Source organism: Phascolarctos cinereus, unplaced genomic scaffold (assembly GCF_003287225.1).
Source record: "Phascolarctos cinereus isolate Bilbo 61053 unplaced genomic scaffold, phaCin_HiC Scaffold_1;HRSCAF=81, whole genome shotgun sequence".
In the NCBI taxonomy this organism is placed as follows: Eukaryota; Metazoa; Chordata; class Mammalia; order Diprotodontia; family Phascolarctidae; genus Phascolarctos; species Phascolarctos cinereus.
The window spans coordinates 79,329,949-79,351,311 of NW_027555514.1; the positions used below are offsets into that span (position 1 = coordinate 79,329,949).

The 21,363-nt window shown below is 34.5% G+C and overlaps 1 protein-coding gene across 2 annotated transcripts in view; it reads right to left on the bottom strand.

The window, feature by feature from the left end:
- Positions 1 to 21,363, bottom strand: part of WDR37 (WD repeat domain 37) — a 110,072-nt gene that overhangs the window by 64,082 nt on the left and 24,627 nt on the right. For both annotated transcript variants that reach the window (XM_020990368.2, XM_020990367.2), the window contains exons 2-5: positions 17,482 to 17,659; positions 6,588 to 6,684; positions 4,181 to 4,276; positions 3,730 to 3,794 (exon numbers count right to left, since the gene is read on the bottom strand). In XM_020990368.2, coding sequence (XP_020846027.1) covers positions 3,730 to 3,794; positions 4,181 to 4,276; positions 6,588 to 6,684; positions 17,482 to 17,619 — 396 coding nt within the window. In that variant the 5' untranslated portion in view covers positions 17,620 to 17,659. The remainder of the gene's footprint in view (positions 1 to 3,729; positions 3,795 to 4,180; positions 4,277 to 6,587; positions 6,685 to 17,481; positions 17,660 to 21,363) is intronic.

Sequence of the window (21,363 nt, forward strand, 5' to 3'; positions counted from 1 at the left end):
AAAAAGTAAATTTAAGAAGTCTTTTAAAATCTATTTAAACCTAACACACGTTAAGGACTACCAACCATCACATAATTTTAAGAAAGCAGTTCCATAATCACAGATATAAAGTCCCTTCCAGCTCGAGATCCACGATTCTGTGATCCTGGAACCGCTGTCCTGAAACAACAAAATGTCAGTAACAGATTCTAAAACTACTTTTTTAAAGAAATTGGCATTATGGTACATGAATCTAATGGAAAATTACTATGTTACAAAAAATTATGAATACAACAAAGAGAAAGAAGTAAAATCATATAAACTGATGCAAAATGAAGTAAGCAGAACCAGAAAAACAATATATGCTAACAACTACAATAATTTAAGAAAAATGAACAATAACAAAACAATTAAAATTGAATGATTAAAATTAAAATGATCAACTCTGGCTCTGAAAAAGAGACCTAAGAAGGTACTTCCCCTTCCTTATTTTAAGAGATATAGGACCACGGATGAGGAACACTAAATACGTCAGATTTTTCAACATGTTAGTTTTGCTGAACTGCTTTTTTTCCCCCTTTGTTTAAAAAAGATGGGGTGGGGGAAGGCAGCTAAGTGGCGCAGTGGATAGCGCACTGGCCCTGAAGTCAGGAGGACCTGAGTTCAAATCCGGCCCCAGATCAAACACTTACTGTGTGACCCTGGGCAAGTCACTTCACCCCAATTGCCTTAAAAAAATATATTTAAATAAAAAAGACGGCTGCAAGGGATGGAGTGAGACAAAGGATACATTGGGGAATATAGATTATATAAAAATAAAAGAGATCAATAAAAAAACTTAGTGGAAAAGAAATAATTGATACTACTTAACACTGGCTTAAAGATTTACTAAGCAAAACTGTTTTTTGGAAAAATCATTGGATGCAAAAGAGAATGCCATTAAAACAATTTATTAATAAAGAACATTAAGGAACATAGGAAATGGCTCTATGCTTTGATATGTAGAAGTCACTATTTCTTAGCTACAGCATTTTCTGAAACTAAAAACAAAAACAGCCCTTTTTTCTTATTCAAAAAGTGATTTATCTTTATAACAATATTATTCTGTGAATATGCCATGAGTTTGATTAAAGTGTTCATTTTCAAATTCACTGTCTTTACCAACCTCTTACCAAACCTTAAGAAATTTATTAAAAGTGATTCAGGGGAAAGGTGCTATGGTTCCTTTTCATATAACTTTTCATTTCTCCCACTACCTCATCAAAAATACTGTTTGCCTAAAAGATTGTGGATCAGAAGAAGAAATCTCTGTAAACGAATCTAAATTGTAGTTGTTCCTATGATGCATGCTTAACTTTTATACCAAGAATCCATTCTAGAATACTAGTCAGGATACATATAAGCTACTAAACTATTTCTCCTGTCACTTCATTTCTAGTATTTTTCATTATTAACTTGAGTACCCAAATATTGTAAGGTGCCTAAGAGAACAGGAATAATATACTGTTGCTTAGGGTTTTAGCAGGATTCCATATATTTAAAAGTTTAGAAACTGGAGGTGAGAGAGGAGGACGTTTTATAAAAAAGGCAAGCATCTTTATTAAACAAAACTATTCTGGCTCATTGCTTGCTGCCTGAGCAGTTTCTTCATTATTTTAAGATATAAGGAAATGGGGGGGGGGAAGTCTTCTCTTTCTCCATTTCAAAAAAGAACAGAAACAGCTGAAAATTATGGAAGCCAAAAAAGGTATATTTCTTATTTACTTTAAATTGGTCCTGCAATTTCACTGGTATGGTGAGCTCTGGGTAAACAACTCCCCTCTACCAATGCACATCAATAGCTTCTCTGCAACTTGTGGTCTCAAGAACTACTCAAGTGACACCCCCAGAGACACACTGACAATATGTGTCACAGATAAAACTTGAACACAGACCTTGCAGACCCTAAGGCCATTTCTCTATCCATTATGTAGCATTTCCTCTCCATATTTCATAACATACATACATTCTTAATCTAGATTGCTAATACCTACAACTAAAATAACTTGCCAGATTAGGTAATAACAGGAAAACAAAACATATATAGAAAACAGTATGATCTCCACAGTTTGAATTACCATACTTTAGTATCAGTTTCAAAACAATCAAATATAGGTGAAATGCCATACTCTATTAATTAATTTCCATTTTAAAAACCCAGATGGCCAGAAGTAATTTAATTACTTTTTTGGGAAATTTAGAAAGCAAGCTATACAAAATTCTAACACATATTTGGATTTTTAAAATAACCTAAAATAAAAGGAATACTAAAAGTTATCCTTTACACTTTATTTAATTTACTTGGCTATGGTCTTCAAGCTATGTGCTTTTTTTTAAGCCAAGGGAAAAGATGCTTTTAAAAATGTATTTAACAATTCCACAATATTAGAAGAAAGTCACTACAATGTTTAGCTTTGCTTCCCCCCTCCCTGCTTTAGTTGAGGAAAAGACACTCAAATTTGTGAAATTCAGGGTCTTTGTTTTCTCTATGTTCTATATAGCAACTAGCACAATAAAACATTAACATGGGACTCAAAACATTACTATGCTAGAGATAAATTATGGTTTAACAAACAAGCATACACTTTTGACAGAAGGGTGACACTTCTCTCTCAAAAATTCAAATCCACACCACTATCTCTGGTGTTGTAAGGGAGAAAAGACCACTTTAAACTGTACCAGCAGCATCAGTTCAACTCTAATGCACATCTCAGCCTCCTTCACATTCTTAAAGGAGTGAATAAAGATGCTAACACACAGCAACAGAAGTACAATTCTACATATAAAGTTCTCTAGCTTCTGGGGACACACATAACCAGATGGGTGTGTATATACATCTTTATACACACATATGTATCTGTGTGTATAGACACACAAATTATTGATTTAGAAATCAATAATACTTCCACTTTTCTTTCCACTTTCACTTGAGCTTTTAATGAAGCTAATTAACATTAAACATTGAGACCTGATTCATTCAAAAATATGAATTTTTCTATTTTATAAAGCATTACTGTATTAAAGACTTATTTTGTAAATATCTACATGTAATAAATATTTATCATTACCTTTAAAAGTTTCCTTAGAAAAATAACTAAATCATTTTTCATTTAATATTGTCTATTCACAATATTCTCAAATATTCAAATGTGATCTCATCAATATGGTTGGTTGTTCCTTTCAAAAATGTAAAGTACTATCCATCCATGCATTCCTAACTTGTGCAACTTTTGTCCATGGCCTCCTACTAAGTTCACCACAATTGAGGTGGAGTAGAAGAGTGATGGTGTCACTTCTAACGTGTGCGAGTCTTTTCCTTGTTTTCTCCTGACAATGCAAGGATACTAATGGCTGTCTGTGCCTCTGGTATTTTCAAAAACATTTACTGACTGCTTTCTCTGTGCAAGACAATAAGCTTCAGATACTCTGTGTATCGGTTCTTCAACACCCTCACAATTGTGCTGACTACAGCATGAAATTTCTCTTTATATACTTTGTTTGATCTGGCCATTTCTCCCATCTTTGTTTTCCTTGGTGCTGTTTGTAGCTCCACTGCAGGCCCATTAAAGAATGTGATGTTAAGGGTTCAAGTGAGATGACTTCATTATTCTTGATGGTTGGAAAAGTATACAAAATAAAAACAACATACATATTTTAAATATTGCATTCAAGAGCAAATACTGATATGGAGTACAGTGGTGTCTTGCATACCTTGCTAGTAGAAGCTTTGTAAGTGGTCTTTAATTTCTGAGAAAGCTGACTGGTACTATGACTGGCTGTTGAGATAAAAAAAAAATGACACCGAAAGAGAAATATAAACTTAGAGAATTTTAGTGATGTAAGTGACTTTAAATATCATCTAATTCAACTCTTTCATTTTACATGTAACGAAACTGAGCTCCAAAGAAGATAAGTGATGCGCCCGCAACCACACAGCTACAGAATTAGGACTGGAATCCAGGCTTCATTACTCCCAGTCTAGTGCTCTTCCCATTAAATGTTTCCCATTAAACTGAACTGGATATTTGAAGACTATTGTACTGCAATAGTACAAATGAATCCATTTCTATTATTAAATTCTAAGTCTAGCTCAATGTGTAATTTGTATAAGAAAAAGGAAACAAGTTTTAAATTAGTACTTTTTATGAACATTTAACCTCACCTTTTGTTTTCAGCTGACCCTTACTCAGTTCTGTCCCATCAATTGTTTGTCCTTCAGCAGCAAGACGCTCATTAAGGGTATCAATTTCTCTCCGCACTAAGAATTTCAAAGAGGCAAACTAAGAATATACACACATTTCATGAAATTTTAATTTCAAAACTCAAGCATTTGAATGAATAAAAATCAATATTTTCCTGCTGTTTTAAAAAAATATGACCATATTCTACCATGACAAAACAAATTAAAGTTCTAAATTAATTGACCATACAAAGTCAATTATCATGAATATAAAAAATTACAAGCTCCACCTTGAACCAAGAAAAATAATTTTTAAAAACTTCATTCTGCAGTGATAATAAAGGAATATAAAGATTATAATAAAGGACTATAAATAAGACAGTTTTCCTAACAATACACACACAAAAAAATCTCAAGATTCATATAAAAAAGCCACAGGTAACAAAATATATATAAACTGCCTACCATGTGTAAGACAATAAGTAGAAGCAATGAGGGACACAAAGAAATGTAAAACAGTCCCTATCTTCAAGCAGTTTACAATCTAATCAGAAAGGTAAAACATATAAAGATAAAAAGATATTTAACTACACAGAGCTGTCTTTTAACAAGTCTTTAAATAACAGTATGGTACTGGAAAGTATCACAAGAGAAGAGATTGCAAAAGACTGTCACTGGTTTCATAAAGGTCAATAAAGGGCTGGTTATTGGGCATTAGTTACCATCAGGAAGGATGAGGACCACTGGGGAGTTATGGAGTTGTTTCAAATGGTCGGAAAATTTAGATTATAAGCTCCTTGAGAACAGGAACTATCTTTTGCCTTTCTTTGTATCCTCGGCACTCAGCACAGTGCCTGGCAACTAGAAGGCACTTAGTAAATGCTAGATGACTGATTCAAAATCCATACGTGCACCAATGCTTTAATTACTCTTTATCTAACTCCCACAAAATGTAAAAAGTGAATAATGGACTTTGTTGTCAGTGGTGGTGTGTTACTGATGATTCATAAAGCTCAATGGGAAAAGTAATTTGAGTAAAAGTCTTTATACCAAAGAGCACAGATAACTTCTGATTTTAATTCTAAGCACCCCAAACTGTCCAATCAAGGCTATGAAGTACCTACATGTTTTTTGCTACAAGTTATTTATGAAAGTTTATTACTTTATTATTCTTTGCACTGAAATCTAAAAACCAGAACAAGATATGAAAGCAGATCTAAAGCTGAAATGTTCACAGCTTCAAACACACTTCCAATCTGAAAGGTGCAAAACAGTACAGCCATTTGAACAAATGATTCCACATAAGCTCCTTTATACTTTTTATAAGTTAAATATATACCTAATACATATGTATTAGGTATATATGTAAATATTTTTCAAGTATATCGATACTGTTAAGATTCATAAAATATAAATTCTTTAAAAGAAGCAATACTGAGTTCATAGTAATATTGTCATCCTATATTTTCACAAATGATGAAAACTGACATTTATATCAGTCTTTAAGCATAGCAAAGTACTTTCTATGCAAACCTTATACCAACCCTAAAAGGCTGGTACCACAAGAATTATTACCCCTATTTTACAAATGAAGAAACTGAAGCAGCAGAGAGAAGGAAATGACTTGCCTACAGAAAGGTCACTTGGAGGCAGCAGCAAGTCTTCTTCAAACAGTCCAGTACTATCCCCACCATTGCACACACTGTCTGGAAAGCATGTATGGGATCCTCAACTCCTTATGCTTCCAAAACTCTTTATGCCTATACTACTGCCATGTAAAGACCAATAACATCTGCTGATGTTAAAATGTAGGGAGTAGTAAAAAGCTCAAGTACAAAAGATACAGAACACTCAAGGCCGTGTACATGCCACTTTCAGTTATCTTCCAGCACAGTGACTGGTATATAGCACACATTTAATAAACGCTTATTGGACTGAATTTCTGTGCCATAGGGAATGATGACTATGAATTATTCTAAGAAACGTGCAGGAAGACTTGTATGAAGTAATGCAAAGGGAAGAAAGTAGAAAGTCTGTAACAATATTCACAATGATAACAAAACATGGATAGGGAACTAAAAGACTGGTCAAATACAAAGTTAATATTGGCAGAGTTAAAAAACAAAACCTTCCTTTCAGTTTAACCACAAACTTTTTTCTGAAAACTTTCTTTGTAAGTGGTTTTTTGTTCAGGTGTTTGGAAAAGTGTCTGTTGTGTCAAAATAAAATATATCAAAAAAATTTTTTTAAGTTTTAAAGAAAAATTAAAAGTATGCTTTGTTTCACACCAGTCATCCCTACAATATTTTCAACAGTCAAGTAGACTATTTTTTCAGTTCTGAGGACAAATGAAATGCACATAAAAGTTACATAAAAATAAAATACTTACATTCCAAATTTTCAATATAAAGATTTTCAAACTCTCTTTCTATTTGACCAAAAAGCTCCAGAAGTGTGTTCCGAACTGAAGAAGGGAGTTTAGAATCCTATTAAAAGAAAATTTATTAATATGGATAAAATATCACTTGCAAAAATGAACTTTCATAATTTATTCTGAAGAGTCTCCTACTCTTCATAGTACCTGCTCCCAATAGGGTCTAAAGATTTCTCACCCAGAGGAAATTCAGAGCTATAAATACATAGAAAGAGATGATAAAACTGATAAATGATATCAGGTAATGAGACACACTTCTTTAGTAAAATATGAATTTAACTTGATCTGTGGAGAGAAAACATTATGTCCATAATGTATCAAATTACCCAAGAAAGGGCTTTTTTTTCCTATTTGAAATTATGCTATACAATGTTATAAAAGACTTTTAATTGCAATTAGTATGCAACATATAAGCAACGGAGAATATATGCATGTACAGATTCCTAGTCAAGCTTCTCAGTACACAGAATTACAGAATCTCAGGGTTGGAAGGGAACCCAAAGACCATCTAATCTAAACCATGCCTGAACTCTACAATTTATTGGTCAAGGGGGTCATCTAATAAAAATCCCTAGTAGTGGGCAGGAGCCCTCCACCTCCTTCAGCTGCCCATTCCACTTTTAGATAGTATTGTTTATGAAACTCAGAAAAGAGATAAGGAAATATAAAGTTCATCCTTCATGGCAGTGACAGCAAGGGCAGAATATTGTGTACACTATCACATATGCTTTGCTTAACTGTTTTTCTTTGATCAGATGGAAGGTTCAAAATGGGAATGGAAGGAGAGAGGTGAAGAGAAAGAAAGGTGAATCACTGTGATAAAAGGGAATATACACCAACAAAATACCTTGCAAATTATTTAATCCCTTTAAATTTGGTTTTGAGGTATAGGTATAGGTATCAAATAATTTGCAAGATATTTTACTGAAATAGCCATGGGACTTAAAACTATATTAAGGCTAGAGTATTAAATTATAATATTACTTGAAGAAAAATTTTGAAAAAGCTTCTTGTTCAAAACTGACATAAAAATATTTTAACAACAGAAGCTCAATAAATATTTGTTTAATGAAGGTATTCTTTTTAAAAAGTTTATAAAACTAGACATTCACTTTTAAACTGAAATATGTTCCTCAGTCTACATTTTAAATTTTTAACAAAATCAGAGAAAATACAAATTAAACACTTTTTAAAGTTATTCGACAGAATTATTGGATTCATTCATTCAACAAGCATCTATGAAGTCCCTCCTATGTTCTATCCAGGCACTACGCTAGGCAAAATTCAAGAACAAAGTCTAAAAAAAATTCTGTGGTAACAATCTAGGTTTGACAATGTAGAATCTGACTAAAATAACCTTGTGAATTAGTATGTGTGTGTATGCATAAAATAATTTTCTATACATCTCTAAGAGACATTAGTACAAACTGACATATATTTTTACTTTGCTGGTTACTATCCAGCTCTGTTATTTACTATCTTTGTGGTCTTAGGCAAAATTAGGGGTTGGAGCCTAATGATATTTCTAAAATTCTGCCTAGCTCTATATCTATGATCTACCTGACCAGCTATGTCTACTTCTATATTAATAATGATATACTACTAACATTAAAAAAAAAACACTTATAGTACTGCAATAAACTCTGTAAATACAAAAGCTAACTCCATGGCTGCTTCTTTACTTCTAGGTAAATCATGTTTCTGCAAGCTTTGATATAAGGCAACTAAGTGGCACCATAGTGCACAGAGCACTGGGCTTGGAGTCTGGAAGACCTGAGTTCAAATCCAGTTTCAAACACTTACTAGCTATGTGACCCTGGGTAAGTCACTGAGCTACTTTTAGGCTCAGTTTCTTCATCTGTATAATGAAGACAATAATAGAACCTACTTCCCAGTGTTGTCATGAGAATCAAATGAGATAATTGTAAGGCCCTTTGCAAACCTTAGAGAGTTATATAAATAGTAGCTTTATGCTGTCCTCAAGTCACTCCCTCACATTTCTGGCACAGTCTCTGCTTCAAAAGGTCCTGCTATTTAGAACAGTCTAATCTAAATTTTAAAGTGATAGTATTTTTAGAAGGTTATAAATTATTAAAGGCAAGAGTATAATTAGGAACTCTTGATTCAATTCCTAAATTACTAAATATTCTATAACTTTGAACAAGTATACCCTCTTTGTTTTTATTATTTCCTTTGTATAAGAGAGAATATATGTGGGAGGGGGTGTGCATATGTATGTATGTGTGTATATATATGCACACACACACACATACATACATACATAATCACTTTATAGGCTGACTGATATAATGAGTTCAAATAACTTCAAAAAAAGGTCTTAAAAGGAAAAAAAAGGAATTATGTTCCTCTGTGTATGTGTATTTTTTTCCAAATGATAGAGAAAAAGATGTGGAGAAACAGCTATTCAAATAAAAGATACAGGATACTCTTCCCACATGCAAATATCCATACTAATTTCAACCAAAATTGTCAAGTGCCATACACTTAACATGTAAAAGTACTGACAGGGGCAGCTAGGTGGTGCAGTGGACCTGAGTTCAAATCTGCCCTCAGACACTTGATATTTACTAGCTGTGTGACCCTGGGCAAGGCACTTAACCCCCAACCACCTCACCAAAAAAAGCAAAAAAAAAAAAGTATACACATATTGGACACTTTGGTTTCATAACCAGTTACAACTTCTGAATGGGAAGAGAACCAGATGACATACAGCCTAATATGCCTAAGGCTTATTAACCTTAAGCAAAATGATTCACAGCTGACCAGCTATTTACACAGCAGCCTCCATAGCTTCAACTAGGCAATACTACTACTGAGATTTTCTGGGTCTGAAGACAGAGTTCACCTGAACTATCATTTAGGCCTCATAAAGTCTGTATGTGTAACGTGTCATGAATGCACAAAGAGGAGAGACACACACACACACACACACACACACACACACACACACACAGAGTCCCCAAATATACCTTCTGGATCGCTGCTAGAAAACAGGTTATGCTGAATACGTTTCCTAAATGCCTAATGTTAGTCTGAATAATATTACGTGAATCATCAAATTTACTTACAATACATACTTTCTGAATTCTTAGTGGACTTACAACTTGAAAGATCGCACACAATGTTAGACTGCCCTTTTTCTCAGATTAAATTCTCAGGAAGATGCACAAATCACAAAATAAAATGGTCTCCAACGGTACAAAGATCTTAGTGGCAATGAATATCTAACCAAAAAAAAATAATTTTAAAAATTATGCATAAAAATGAGAAATGCCTTAAAGAGTTTCCAGATTTTGCCTCTATTCATATATTGGCAATTATCTATCCAACTAGACTACAATCCGTCAATGGTCTGATTCAAAACTCTTAGGGTTAACATTTTAGCAACTATATTTATCTGTATATTTACATGGACTCATGTGGATTTTGCAATAAATTATAAATATTTTAGGTGTTTTGTTCTTAAATAATAAATTACAGAGTAATGAAATTTAACTGTGAGTAATCAAGAAATAAAGCATAACATGACAATTTAACTTATCCACTAGAGGGCGAATTTGTTCCAAAACAAAGAATTCTCAATTGTATATAATAGTCTAGCAAAGACTATTATAGCTAAAGAATTTCTAGACTAAGCTAATAGTAATAATTTTATAAAAGATTTAGATTCTTAAAATATCTATTTCTGCTCCATATCTTTCATTTAAACAGAGCATCTTTGTTTATTATTAACTGTTTACTTAAATATTCTGGCAAATTAAAAAAGTATTTGAAATGAAAATTCTAACATGCAATTGTGACAAATTAACAATATACTTCTTTCCTTTTATACTAAGACCAGGCTATGGACAGGCTAAATTGATCAAAGACAAATAAAGAGTTGCTCTATACCAAAGTACAATTTTGTTTTATTCTATTGATTATTATCTGAAAAAAAAAGTCAAGTTTGTTCAATTCTACAAACTGGGATTGAGAAATTTAATTAACCATTCAGGGCATTTTGTTTAGGTTATACAATAGATAAAATAACTTTGTGTATAGGTTTCAAGTTATGAAGTAAAACCAAGTAAACGAGTACAAATTTCTCACTTGAAAACAATTAGATGGAAATGGTCCAAAGTATTCAAATTTTTAAAATCTTGTGTTTATTTTAATAGTAAGATATGTTCCCATAACAGAGAAATTATGACTAGCATTCTTCAGGAATCAAAGTTGCTACATTACTACCATTCAGTATCTAAAGTTTCTACTTATCAATAAAATACAAGACAGTTATAACCTATCACCTTCATACTAATTAAAAGCCTTCAGAAAAATTAACAAGAGTTTGTTAGATAAACTTTCATTTTAGATCTCTTTAAAACCAAAATGCAGAAAAAATGCCTCATTACTAATCTCTTCTCAAATATCACCCACCTTTAAAGGCCAATATTTTCATCATTATATATATATATTTTTAAAAGTATGTTACATTCTGTAATCAATTGCCATACTGGTGGGGGGAAAAAAATCTTAAATTTAATTCTACAAGCAAAATGATGACCAAAAAACCCCTAATAAATCCTCTACCACAAAACTTCTTGACTTCATCCATCATTCTCTCTTCCTTAACAAACCAGTCTTTAATGAAGAGGTCATTGTTCTAGTCAACAAGACCAGTTTCTTCTGAGATTTATCCTTGATTCTTTTCCTTCCATCTTCATCAGACTAACATCTTTTCTCTCTAATCTTCAATATCCTTTTTACTGGTGCCTACAAAGGCGCCTAAGTGTCCCAAAGCCTGAAAAGCCTCACAAGAGCCTATTATCCCTTCAAGATACTGCCCCATATCTGTATTCCTTTATCAGACAAAGAAAAGAAGGAAGGGAAGAAGGGAGGAAGGGAAACTATCTAAGTCCCTTGCCACCAATTCATCTCATGCTCACCTTATAATTTGGTTTCCAATCTCATTCCTTAACTGAAACTGCTCTCCTCCAGATACTAATGCTCTCTAATTGCGAAATTTGATGGTTCTTTACTACTGGTCTGTTTTTTCTCAAATCTCTCCCCTTTCCAATCTATTCTTTACACAGCTGCCAAAGTGATTTCCAAAAGTGCAGGTCTAACCATGTCACTTACCTTCTCAATAAACGCCAGTAGCTCCTCTCTATTAGTTACTTTTAGGCTCAATAAATAAAAGCAAATCTGTTTGGCTTTTAAAGCCCTTCTCAACCTGGCTCTTTGAGCTTCTACTATTACAGTTTGCTCCTCCATTCCTGTCGTGAATACCAAAAAATAATGAATTTGTTCAACAAAAATTCATTTTTTAACCTATTTTTTTTTGTTGAACAAATTCATTATGGATCTACCATGTGTTGGCTTTAGTTAGAAAGACCTTGGAAGTCCCATCTCTGACACACACTAGCTGTGACCTTGGGCATGTCACATCTCAGTGCCCCAGGCAATTCTCTAAGAATACAGGTTGCTAAGGAAGTGCTGATCTCTAAGGCTAAAAGTGGGAGAGAGGGTGCTGAATTGGTAGATTTTTTTCACCAGGAGTTTCCTTTAGTGAAAAAAATCAAAGGTCTAATCCACAGGGTAACAATGACTATACCCAGCATCCCTTGAATCCCCACTTTCTGGAACCAATCTAACCCTTAACCAACAAGAAGTATAAGAATCTATCAATTCATAATTCAAGTAGCTTAATATTAATTCAATCTTGCTACTGGTCACATTTTCACTTGGCACCACAATAAACATTAGGCATCTACTATGTCCAATGTGACTAAACCCCTCCCCCTACCACACTGGTACCATTTATATTATAACTCTATGTCTTGCTCCCCTTGTACCTAATCCCAGACTTGGTAACATTATTCTTGGAACTAGTTCCCCAAGAATGTACTCTTGCCTGGCCTCATCTTCTTAAATCATACCCCCCCCACCCCCATCTGAATCACCAGCTGTGCCAGGCTTCCCTGACACCACCTATCCACTTGGATTTTCACTTATTATCTACTACCACATTCCCTGCACCTATTCAGACTTCCATACCAAAATCCTTACTGAGACCTTTCTGGAAAACAGGCCATGGTGCAGTGAGTCTATCTAATCCCTGGATCCCAACAAGCCCTGGCTTAATTTACTCTACCACTGAGCCCCAGCACTGACAACATACTAGATATTTTAGCTAGCTACAAAGAGAATATCTCCTGAGGAGACTATAATATAGTAGTACAAGGGTCAGCAAACTATGGCTAGCTCACCAACAGCTAAGAATGGAAAGTTGTATTATATTTTAAAATATGAAAATAATGTAAATAAATATAAGCAAAGTTCTATTACATTTTAAAATGTAAAAACTGTCTTTCGCTCATAGGTTGCACAGAAGCCCAATGGACATAGTTTGCTGATCCCTAACATAGCAGATGGGATAAAACACGTATATCTTAGACTGTGAGTTCCTTGAAAATACGGATTGCTGTTTGCCTTTCTTTGTATCCCTAGTGGTTACCACAGTACCTGGCACATAAAAGGTGTTTAATAAATGTTTACTGACTAAATAAATGAAACAATGGGATACGAGACATGACAAGTTGATGCACAGTCAAAAGAATTTTAAATTGCTGTAAAGTGTTCCACAACGTCTGGCCTCTGTAGTTCAAAATGTTCCTCTTAATAATGTATATATAAGCCATGGTTACAATTCAGAATTTTTGTAACGGCAAGGATCAACCTTCAGTGGTATGTGAATTAGTAGGGATAAAATAAAATAATTAAATGTACCAATTTACCCATTAAATCTTTCAACTTTTCATGTCTTTAAAAAATGTTAACGCCCTTTTGCTGCAGTCCTTTTTGACATGACTTGGCATTGGGTTCGTAAGATTTTGACACATATTCTTTGATTCTTCATCATGAGCCAGTTTTATTACACTAGACGTTAAGCACACCTTTGATGGAGTCCATTTTTCTAAATCTAGCTTTCATTACAGCACACAGTTCTCACTGGAGTTTAAATCAGCTGAGTTCCCAGACCACTGAAGCATGTTTAGCTTTAACTCTTGAATAGATCACCTTCTGTGATGCATGGAATTATACAAGGTTATGTTAAGGTATTCCATCTTCATTTGGGAATCTCTGTTATTCTGGAATAATTCTGCTTCTCAGTATATGAATATATTTACCCAAGTCCATGATTCCCTTGTCCCTTGGACAAGACTTCCACGCCCACAGAAAGTTACAAAAAAAAATCCTAAAATATTTTTGGAGGCAGATGTTTTATTGATCATATAGGCTCACTTGGAAATCTTTCAACAATAATTCTGGTATTGTCCTGAATAAGAAATTAAGTTTGGTAACTGTCACCTTTTCCAAATATTCAGTAGTTCAATCTTTGCATGTATTGTACTGCCTATAATAAGCGTTTTTTTCTTCATAGAAATGGTTAGCAGCTGTTTTTAACTGAGTTTGTGGTTATTCCTCTAACTCCAAGAAACCTATGTAAGCACTGTAGAAGAATCAATAATAATCCCACCAGATGCCAATGAAGGTCTCTGCTTATACTCAGGATTAATTAGGCTATTATGCAGCAATAGTCTGTCAGTTCTGGGAGGTTTTTTTTCTTTTGGTTAATCACACTTTCCTTTGTGCTTTGATGGGACTGAATGATGTTTGAAAACCCTGACTTCATACCAACAGTCTCTGCTATTATCTCTACAATTCAATGAAGTATGGATGCTCTCTAAGAGCTACAACTTTTGCACATTTCTTTGGAGTAATATTCTTAAAAACCACAGAATCAAAAACACAACAAAGACTAATGAAATAGGTGCAAATGGCACAAACCTAGGATTCAACTGATAAGAGAACTAAAGGCAGGGAAACCATCTTAATCCAGTTTTACCTGGAGGGAAAAACTATGAGTAATGAATGAAATGAGTGAATGAGTAAAAGCCTGCAGAGGGAAACTTGGGCCTGACGTAAGGTAAAAACTTCCAAACAATTAGTGCTATATCAAAGCAGAATGGGCTGCCTCAAAAGGAATGAGATCCTTCTTGTTTATGAGAGTCTTCAAGCAAAGATTAGAGGCCCATCTGGAAGATATGTTGTAGATGGAATTCTTTTTTACGTATGGGTTAGCCTAGACAGCTAATGTAATCCAGTTCTTCTAAAATTTGGTAATTCTGAAGTCTCCCTCCCCAGTACCCATCCCACTCTCAACTAGACACCCACTCCTATCTTACTTCTGTTAATAGATCCACCACTTTCCTCATTACCCAAACTCAAAACCTTAATCATCTGTGACTTCTCCTCATCCTCCAATTTCCAATCATCTAAGCCCTATTTATTTAATCTTAAAAATGTCTTGAATTTACTCTATCTTTTCTTTTTTCTTTTTTTTTTTTACTCTATCTTTTCTATTCCCAGTGTCACTATCTTACTTCAGGTGCTCAGTACCCTCCACCTGTACAATTATTATAGCCTGTAGTCTTTGGCCCATAAAAACTGTTCTCCAATATATGTAAGGTATTGCCTTGATTGCCTAAGAATTCACAGGAAAAAAAAAAACCTCTTGGAAGAAGGGGATTAATAATCCTCACAGGCTCAGATTTCAATTGACAAAATGCACATCATGACTTTGTAATTATAACACATTAGTGGTAGATGTGATTCATGACTGGAATACTTTATTCAAAAAGGAACAAATTATATAAAAAGGAGGGAAATGAAAAGAGAATAAGCATTTATATAATGCCTACTATGTGACAAGCATTGTCCTAAGCACTTTATAGATATTATTTCATTTCATCCTAAAAACAATCCCGGGACATAGGTACTGTTATTATTCCCGTTTTACAATTGAGGAAACAGAGGCAGACAAAGGCTAAGTGACTCGTCCAGGTCACACACACTGCCAGTAAATGTCAGAGGCCAAATCTGAACTCAGGTCTTCCTGACTCTGGGCCTAGCACTCTATCAACTATACCATCTCGCTGCCTAGGGGACAGTATATCAAGAACATATTTTGTATATAAAAAACCCAAAAGGAAAAATTGTATTAGAGAGAACTTTTGGGTAGAGATCAATATTGTAAGATATAGATTATTGTCATGAAGTGTATTACAGACCACCTGGCCAAAAGGAGGAATTAGATAATGAGTTCCAGAAGCAGAGAGGAAAGAGAAATGGAGAATTTCAACTCTCTTGATATGTGAAGAGGCTCTCTCTGCTAATGGCAGAATATGTGATAATTTCACCTTTCAGAAGGCAGTATTTGTCAGTGTGCACTCCTCTCTAGATTCTTCCTCTTAGCAGCTGCATCTAATTCCATAACTTCCAACATTATCTTAACATGGGTAACTCCCAAATCCATACGTGCCACTCCACTCTCATGAGCTCCAGACCCACATTTTCCCACTATCTACTAGATATCACACCCTGACTGTATCTCAAAACTCTAGCACAACGGCTACATTTTATAGATGAAGACGCTGAAATCTAGAGTTGTTAAGAGTTGTTAGTTGTTAGTCTAGGTCCTCAGTACCTGTTTGGACCATACTAAGAGTTTTCTAATCAGCTCCCTGACTCCAATCTTGTCTCCAACTCAATTTCAAATAGATTATAAAGGGTGGAACCCAGTAAAAATACTATCACTGATGCTCAATCATTATTTAGTAGGTAATTTGTAATACAAAATATTGTGGACAAGGACACTACACCTTTTGATCTTATGTTAATTCAATGTGGTCTCTAACTCATTCTTCCCATCACCAGTAGTTTAAATTCCCTTAAATTTAAATTATCATATACCTCAAATGCTCAGAAACCATCAATGGCTTCTTGTAAACTACCAAATAAAATTCAAATTTATCCTGATATTCAAGATATTTCATATTCTAAGTTTAAAATGCCTTTGTAGCCTTATCTTACACTACTTTTCATATACTATATGCTCCAACCAAAGTGGCCTACTCTAGTTTATGTTGCTTGGCTAAAGCCATTCCCTACAACTGCCTAAAAAAACCTTCCCTCTCAGGGCCCTTTGCATCTCAACCTGTTGAAATCTTATCTTTCAAAATCCAGCTCAAACGTCACCTCTTTCAAGAAAACTTGCCTAACTTTCCTCTCAAAAGCTAGAAATGAAAAATCCCCCTTCAGGTCACTCATAGAATTCTTTATTGTTTCTATATGCCTAACCTGTTTTATTATAGATATTTCAGTACTACATGTCCTCTCTCTCCTTTTAACCTGTAAGTAGGTACTAAATTAACATGTGTTGAACTGAATACATAAAGTGAATTAAATAATGAATCTTACCACAGCTCCTCAGAGAATAAAAATTAAGTCGAATAACTGCTATCAAAGGTAACATACTGTGCTGAAAAGAGAGCTAGCCTCAAACCATGACCTGAGATAAAGTCCTGCCTTTGACACTTACCAAAATACAACTGTGAACAAGCCATTCAACTTTTCAACTCTCCAAAACTATACATTGCAGAGAAGTTACTGATCTGCATTGTTAAAGGAGTTCCTCACAAAAAATTCCATACACTAATAAAATCCCAAGGTTTTTTTAAACAGCCTTACATTTTAAAAATCCAAACAAGTATTATATGTATGTATAGATATTTATATGTATATATAGATATGTATATCTACATACACACATATGTATACATACACACACGAATGATTAAGAGAATTCTTAGCTGTCCCAGAACACATGAATCATATCTAGATATGACTTAGGACATCTAGCTATATCTTGCATTATGTCTTTATAAAATTATAAATAAACATGATCATAACTGAGATAGGAAATTAGTGGTCAATGCAAACTTACTTGTCCTTCCAACATTTCTCTTGGAAGTCCTGTCCTTTCTTGTTCTGAACTGTTAGTTCTTCTTATAGAAAGACTATGTGATTTGCGTTTCTGCTTTGCCTGGCGAGCAGTTGCACAACTTCCACTTTCTGTGGGCATTACTTCTAGAAAATAATGTCCTGGTTTCTCCTGCAATATGCTAAATGAAAAAAAGAGGGAAAAAATTAAAGTTTTCTTTTTGTTTTTTTAAGACAATAAAACATCATCAAAAAAAAATTTTAATCAAGTCAGGTATAATTTTTTACAAGTATTCTCACTGAATTTAACACAGATAAAGAGTCTTAAGATCAATAATTTTAAAAATCAGGACAAGCTTTAAGCTGACAACTATGGCCAAACCATACCAGTATCTCTGCCAAGAAAACCCCAAAAGGGGTCACGAAGAATTGGACATGACTTGCAAAACAACTAAACAAGTCAGAGGCACAGATGAGATTCACATTTAATACCTAGGACTCAAAATTCAGCAAACTTTCTACTGTTCCACACATTTTAGACCTGTGATTTCATCAATCTGGGGTTAAATCCTAGTATGGAAAACCCTCCTGTGATGAAGATCAGTAATTCAGTTATAAAGAGAGGTTTCTTGAACATTTTCACAATGTTAGCATGTATCAGGAGGCAGGACTTGAACCCAGATCTTCCTGATTCCAAAGCCTGCCCCTATCTACCATAACATACTGCTTCCACACTCAAATATTCTAATTAGAGGTTAGAACCCCCTAAATTCCCAGACAACCCATCAAAACAAAATAACATAACCAAAGACCCAGGCACTTGAAGGAGAAACTGGGAGCAGTAGAGTTGTTGCTACTCAGTTGTTTCAGTCATGTCCAACTCTTCATGACCCCATTTGGAATTTTCTTGGCAGAGACACTGGAGTGGTTTGTCATTTGCTTCTCCAGATCATTTTACAGATGAAGAAACTGAGGCAAGCAGAGTTAAGTGACTTGCCCAAGGTCACACTGCTAGTAAGTGTCTGAGGCCAAATCTGAACTCTGGAAGATGAGTCTTCCTGACTCCGGGCCTGGTACTCTATCACCAGCGCCACCTAGCACCTACGGGTGAAGAGGCCCTCCCTTTTTCTCTATTTTCTGTATTCTCATATCAAAATACTTCTTTGTTAATTTCCTATTTAATGGGCTATCTAGTCTTTTCATCTTTTATATTATACCTCCATTAAAATGTTTTTTTTTTCTTATGGAGTTAATTAGAATTGAATTTTCTTGACAGAAAAAACTGGAAGTAGAGACAGCATCTAAGGAACAGAAAAGAGCATCACTCAAGTCAACAAACATTTAATAAGTGCTGACTATGTGCCAGGCACTGTGCTTAGTGCTGAGGATACAAAGAAATCTCTGCTCTCAAGGAGCTCACATGAGGAAGATAATATGAAAAGAATTGTGTAGCTAGAGGACAGGCATGCACACAACAAAGAGACGGTATCTCATACTGAAGGCTTCCTGAAGAAGGTGGGATTTAAGCTCAGTTTGGAAGGAAATCAAGAAAGCCAAAAGGGGGAAGGTATGAGGGAGAACATTATGGATATTGGGGAGTCAGTGCAAATACACAGAGATGGGGGGTGAAGTATGATATGTGAAGAAGAGTAAGGAGTGAAGTGACACTAGGTGGACTGTAAGGTGGAGAGTAAAGTGTAAGAAGACTGAAAAGGTAGGAAGACACAAATTGTGAAGGGCTTTGAAGCCCTTCAAGACAAGGAGAAGATTTTATATTTGATCCTAAAGGTAAGAGGAATGACGGGAGCTTACCAGGAGAAAACAGAGAAGGAGGCAAAGAGTGACAAGGAAAATTATTTTGGTAGCCGAATGGACGATGAACTGAAGCAGGGAAAGACCTGAGAAAGACAACCCAATTAAAAGGCTATTGCCATAATATAAGGAAGAGGTGATGCGAGCCTATACTTGTCATAGGCCCTACTACTGAAATATATGTTCCAAAGAACTGGGAGACAAGAATAAAAGAGTCAAGGAGTTAGGAAGAGAATAAAAAGAAGAGAAGTAAAAGTAATCTTGATGATAAAGTATTAAATTTATGCCAACAATTTCTATAATAAAGAATTAGAAGAAAAGTATATTGCCATCAACAGAACAGCTAAACAAATCGTGATAGAGATACCTGTCATAGGTTATTATTGCCATGAAGAAAATGAAGAATTCTAAAAATCATGAGAAGCCTTGTATGCAGAACCAGCAAAATAATTTACATGATGATCACCATAATATAAAGGAAAACGATCCTGAAAGATTCCAAAACTCTGATCCAATGTAATGACCCGATGTGTTTTGAGAAAACTGACTTAAAATTTAAGCATGAGTCTAGAACAACAACAAAAAGAATTAGGGAAGTAGTATGATGTGGCATTTTGGCTTAATTCTCTTTCTTTATTATAAGGATAGGTACTACTGGGCATGGCAGGGACAGGGGGAGTCACTGGGAAAATATAGTGATACTTTTTAAAAGCATCAACAAAATATTTTTTAAAGATATAACCAAAATCATCCAAACTCATTTGCAGCATACCACTGAGTCATAGCAACAACACTTAAGAACATTGTTGTAAGTTTCCACAAGAGGAGACTCCTCCCCCCTACCTCCAATCCCTTCCTAACTCCCACTATCTCCACAGCACTGAGGTGAGATCCATTCACACATATACCACCACAGTTCTCTACCTATCAAGTACAAACTCGAAAAGGCTGGCAAGACAGAAAAATATTTAAGTAGTTACAGGCATATGATGTCACACAACCCACTATTCCAAATAGGCCAGGTCAGTTTCAGTGGTACTTCAATATAGTCATAACGAAGTCATCTTTCTAGATAAAATTCTTAGCTGTAATTCTATATAGCTACATTGAACTCCCAACTTTTGGGGGGGGGAGCTAGAAAATGGGGCTAAATGACATGCCCAGGGTCACACAGCTAGTGAGTGGTGTTTGAGGTTTTTTTGGGGGGGTCTGAGGCCAGATTTGAACTCAGGTCCTCCTGAGTCCAGGGCCAGTGCTCTATCCACTGTACCACCTAGCTGACCCAAATTCCCAATTCTTTAAGAAGATACATTGTAAGCTATTAAACATCTAGAAGTCTCTAAATTTTCTCAAGGCCTTGTTAAAAAATGTAGCTTTATCAAGCTCTGTAAAAACACTTCTGTAACAAATGGTAGCCTTTACTGACATCTGAAAAGGGCCTATGACCACACTATTGAGGTTTCAAATACATAGGGAACTCTATAATACAATGTATCACGCATGCATTTACGGTTTTTATATTTGAACCTTTTCCGCCTACTTTAGTTTTTACTAAAATTAATTAAAAGATTATAAAATCACTAATAATAGAAATATTGCAAACAAATATGAATTATTTTATAATCATTATCTACTTATTTTGTCTATAAAATGAGCAACTTGCATTGGGGAAAAGAAATCAGTCAAAACAATTATTCTATATATAATAAAATAACAGCAAATTGACATTTATATAGCACTTTAAAGTGCACAGATCACTTGATACACATATATCCTTATTTCATCTAGTCATACTCAAGCAGAAACACAAAAAATAGTAGTTTGACTAAATCTTTACTTTTCAACAGAATTTGTAACATGAAGAAGTCTATTACTAAAACAAATAATGTGGTTTAACTACATACTACAAAACAAATTTTAACTGAAATCCCAACCCCTACTCTGACTATAAAATTTCCAAGTAAACACTGAACGGTTTCACTCTTTGTTGTTTGTTATCTGTCAAATTTTATATTTAAGAGGCCAAAACTAGCCTCCTTGGAAGGTCTGTTTTTATTTAAATGTGCCAGGTTTC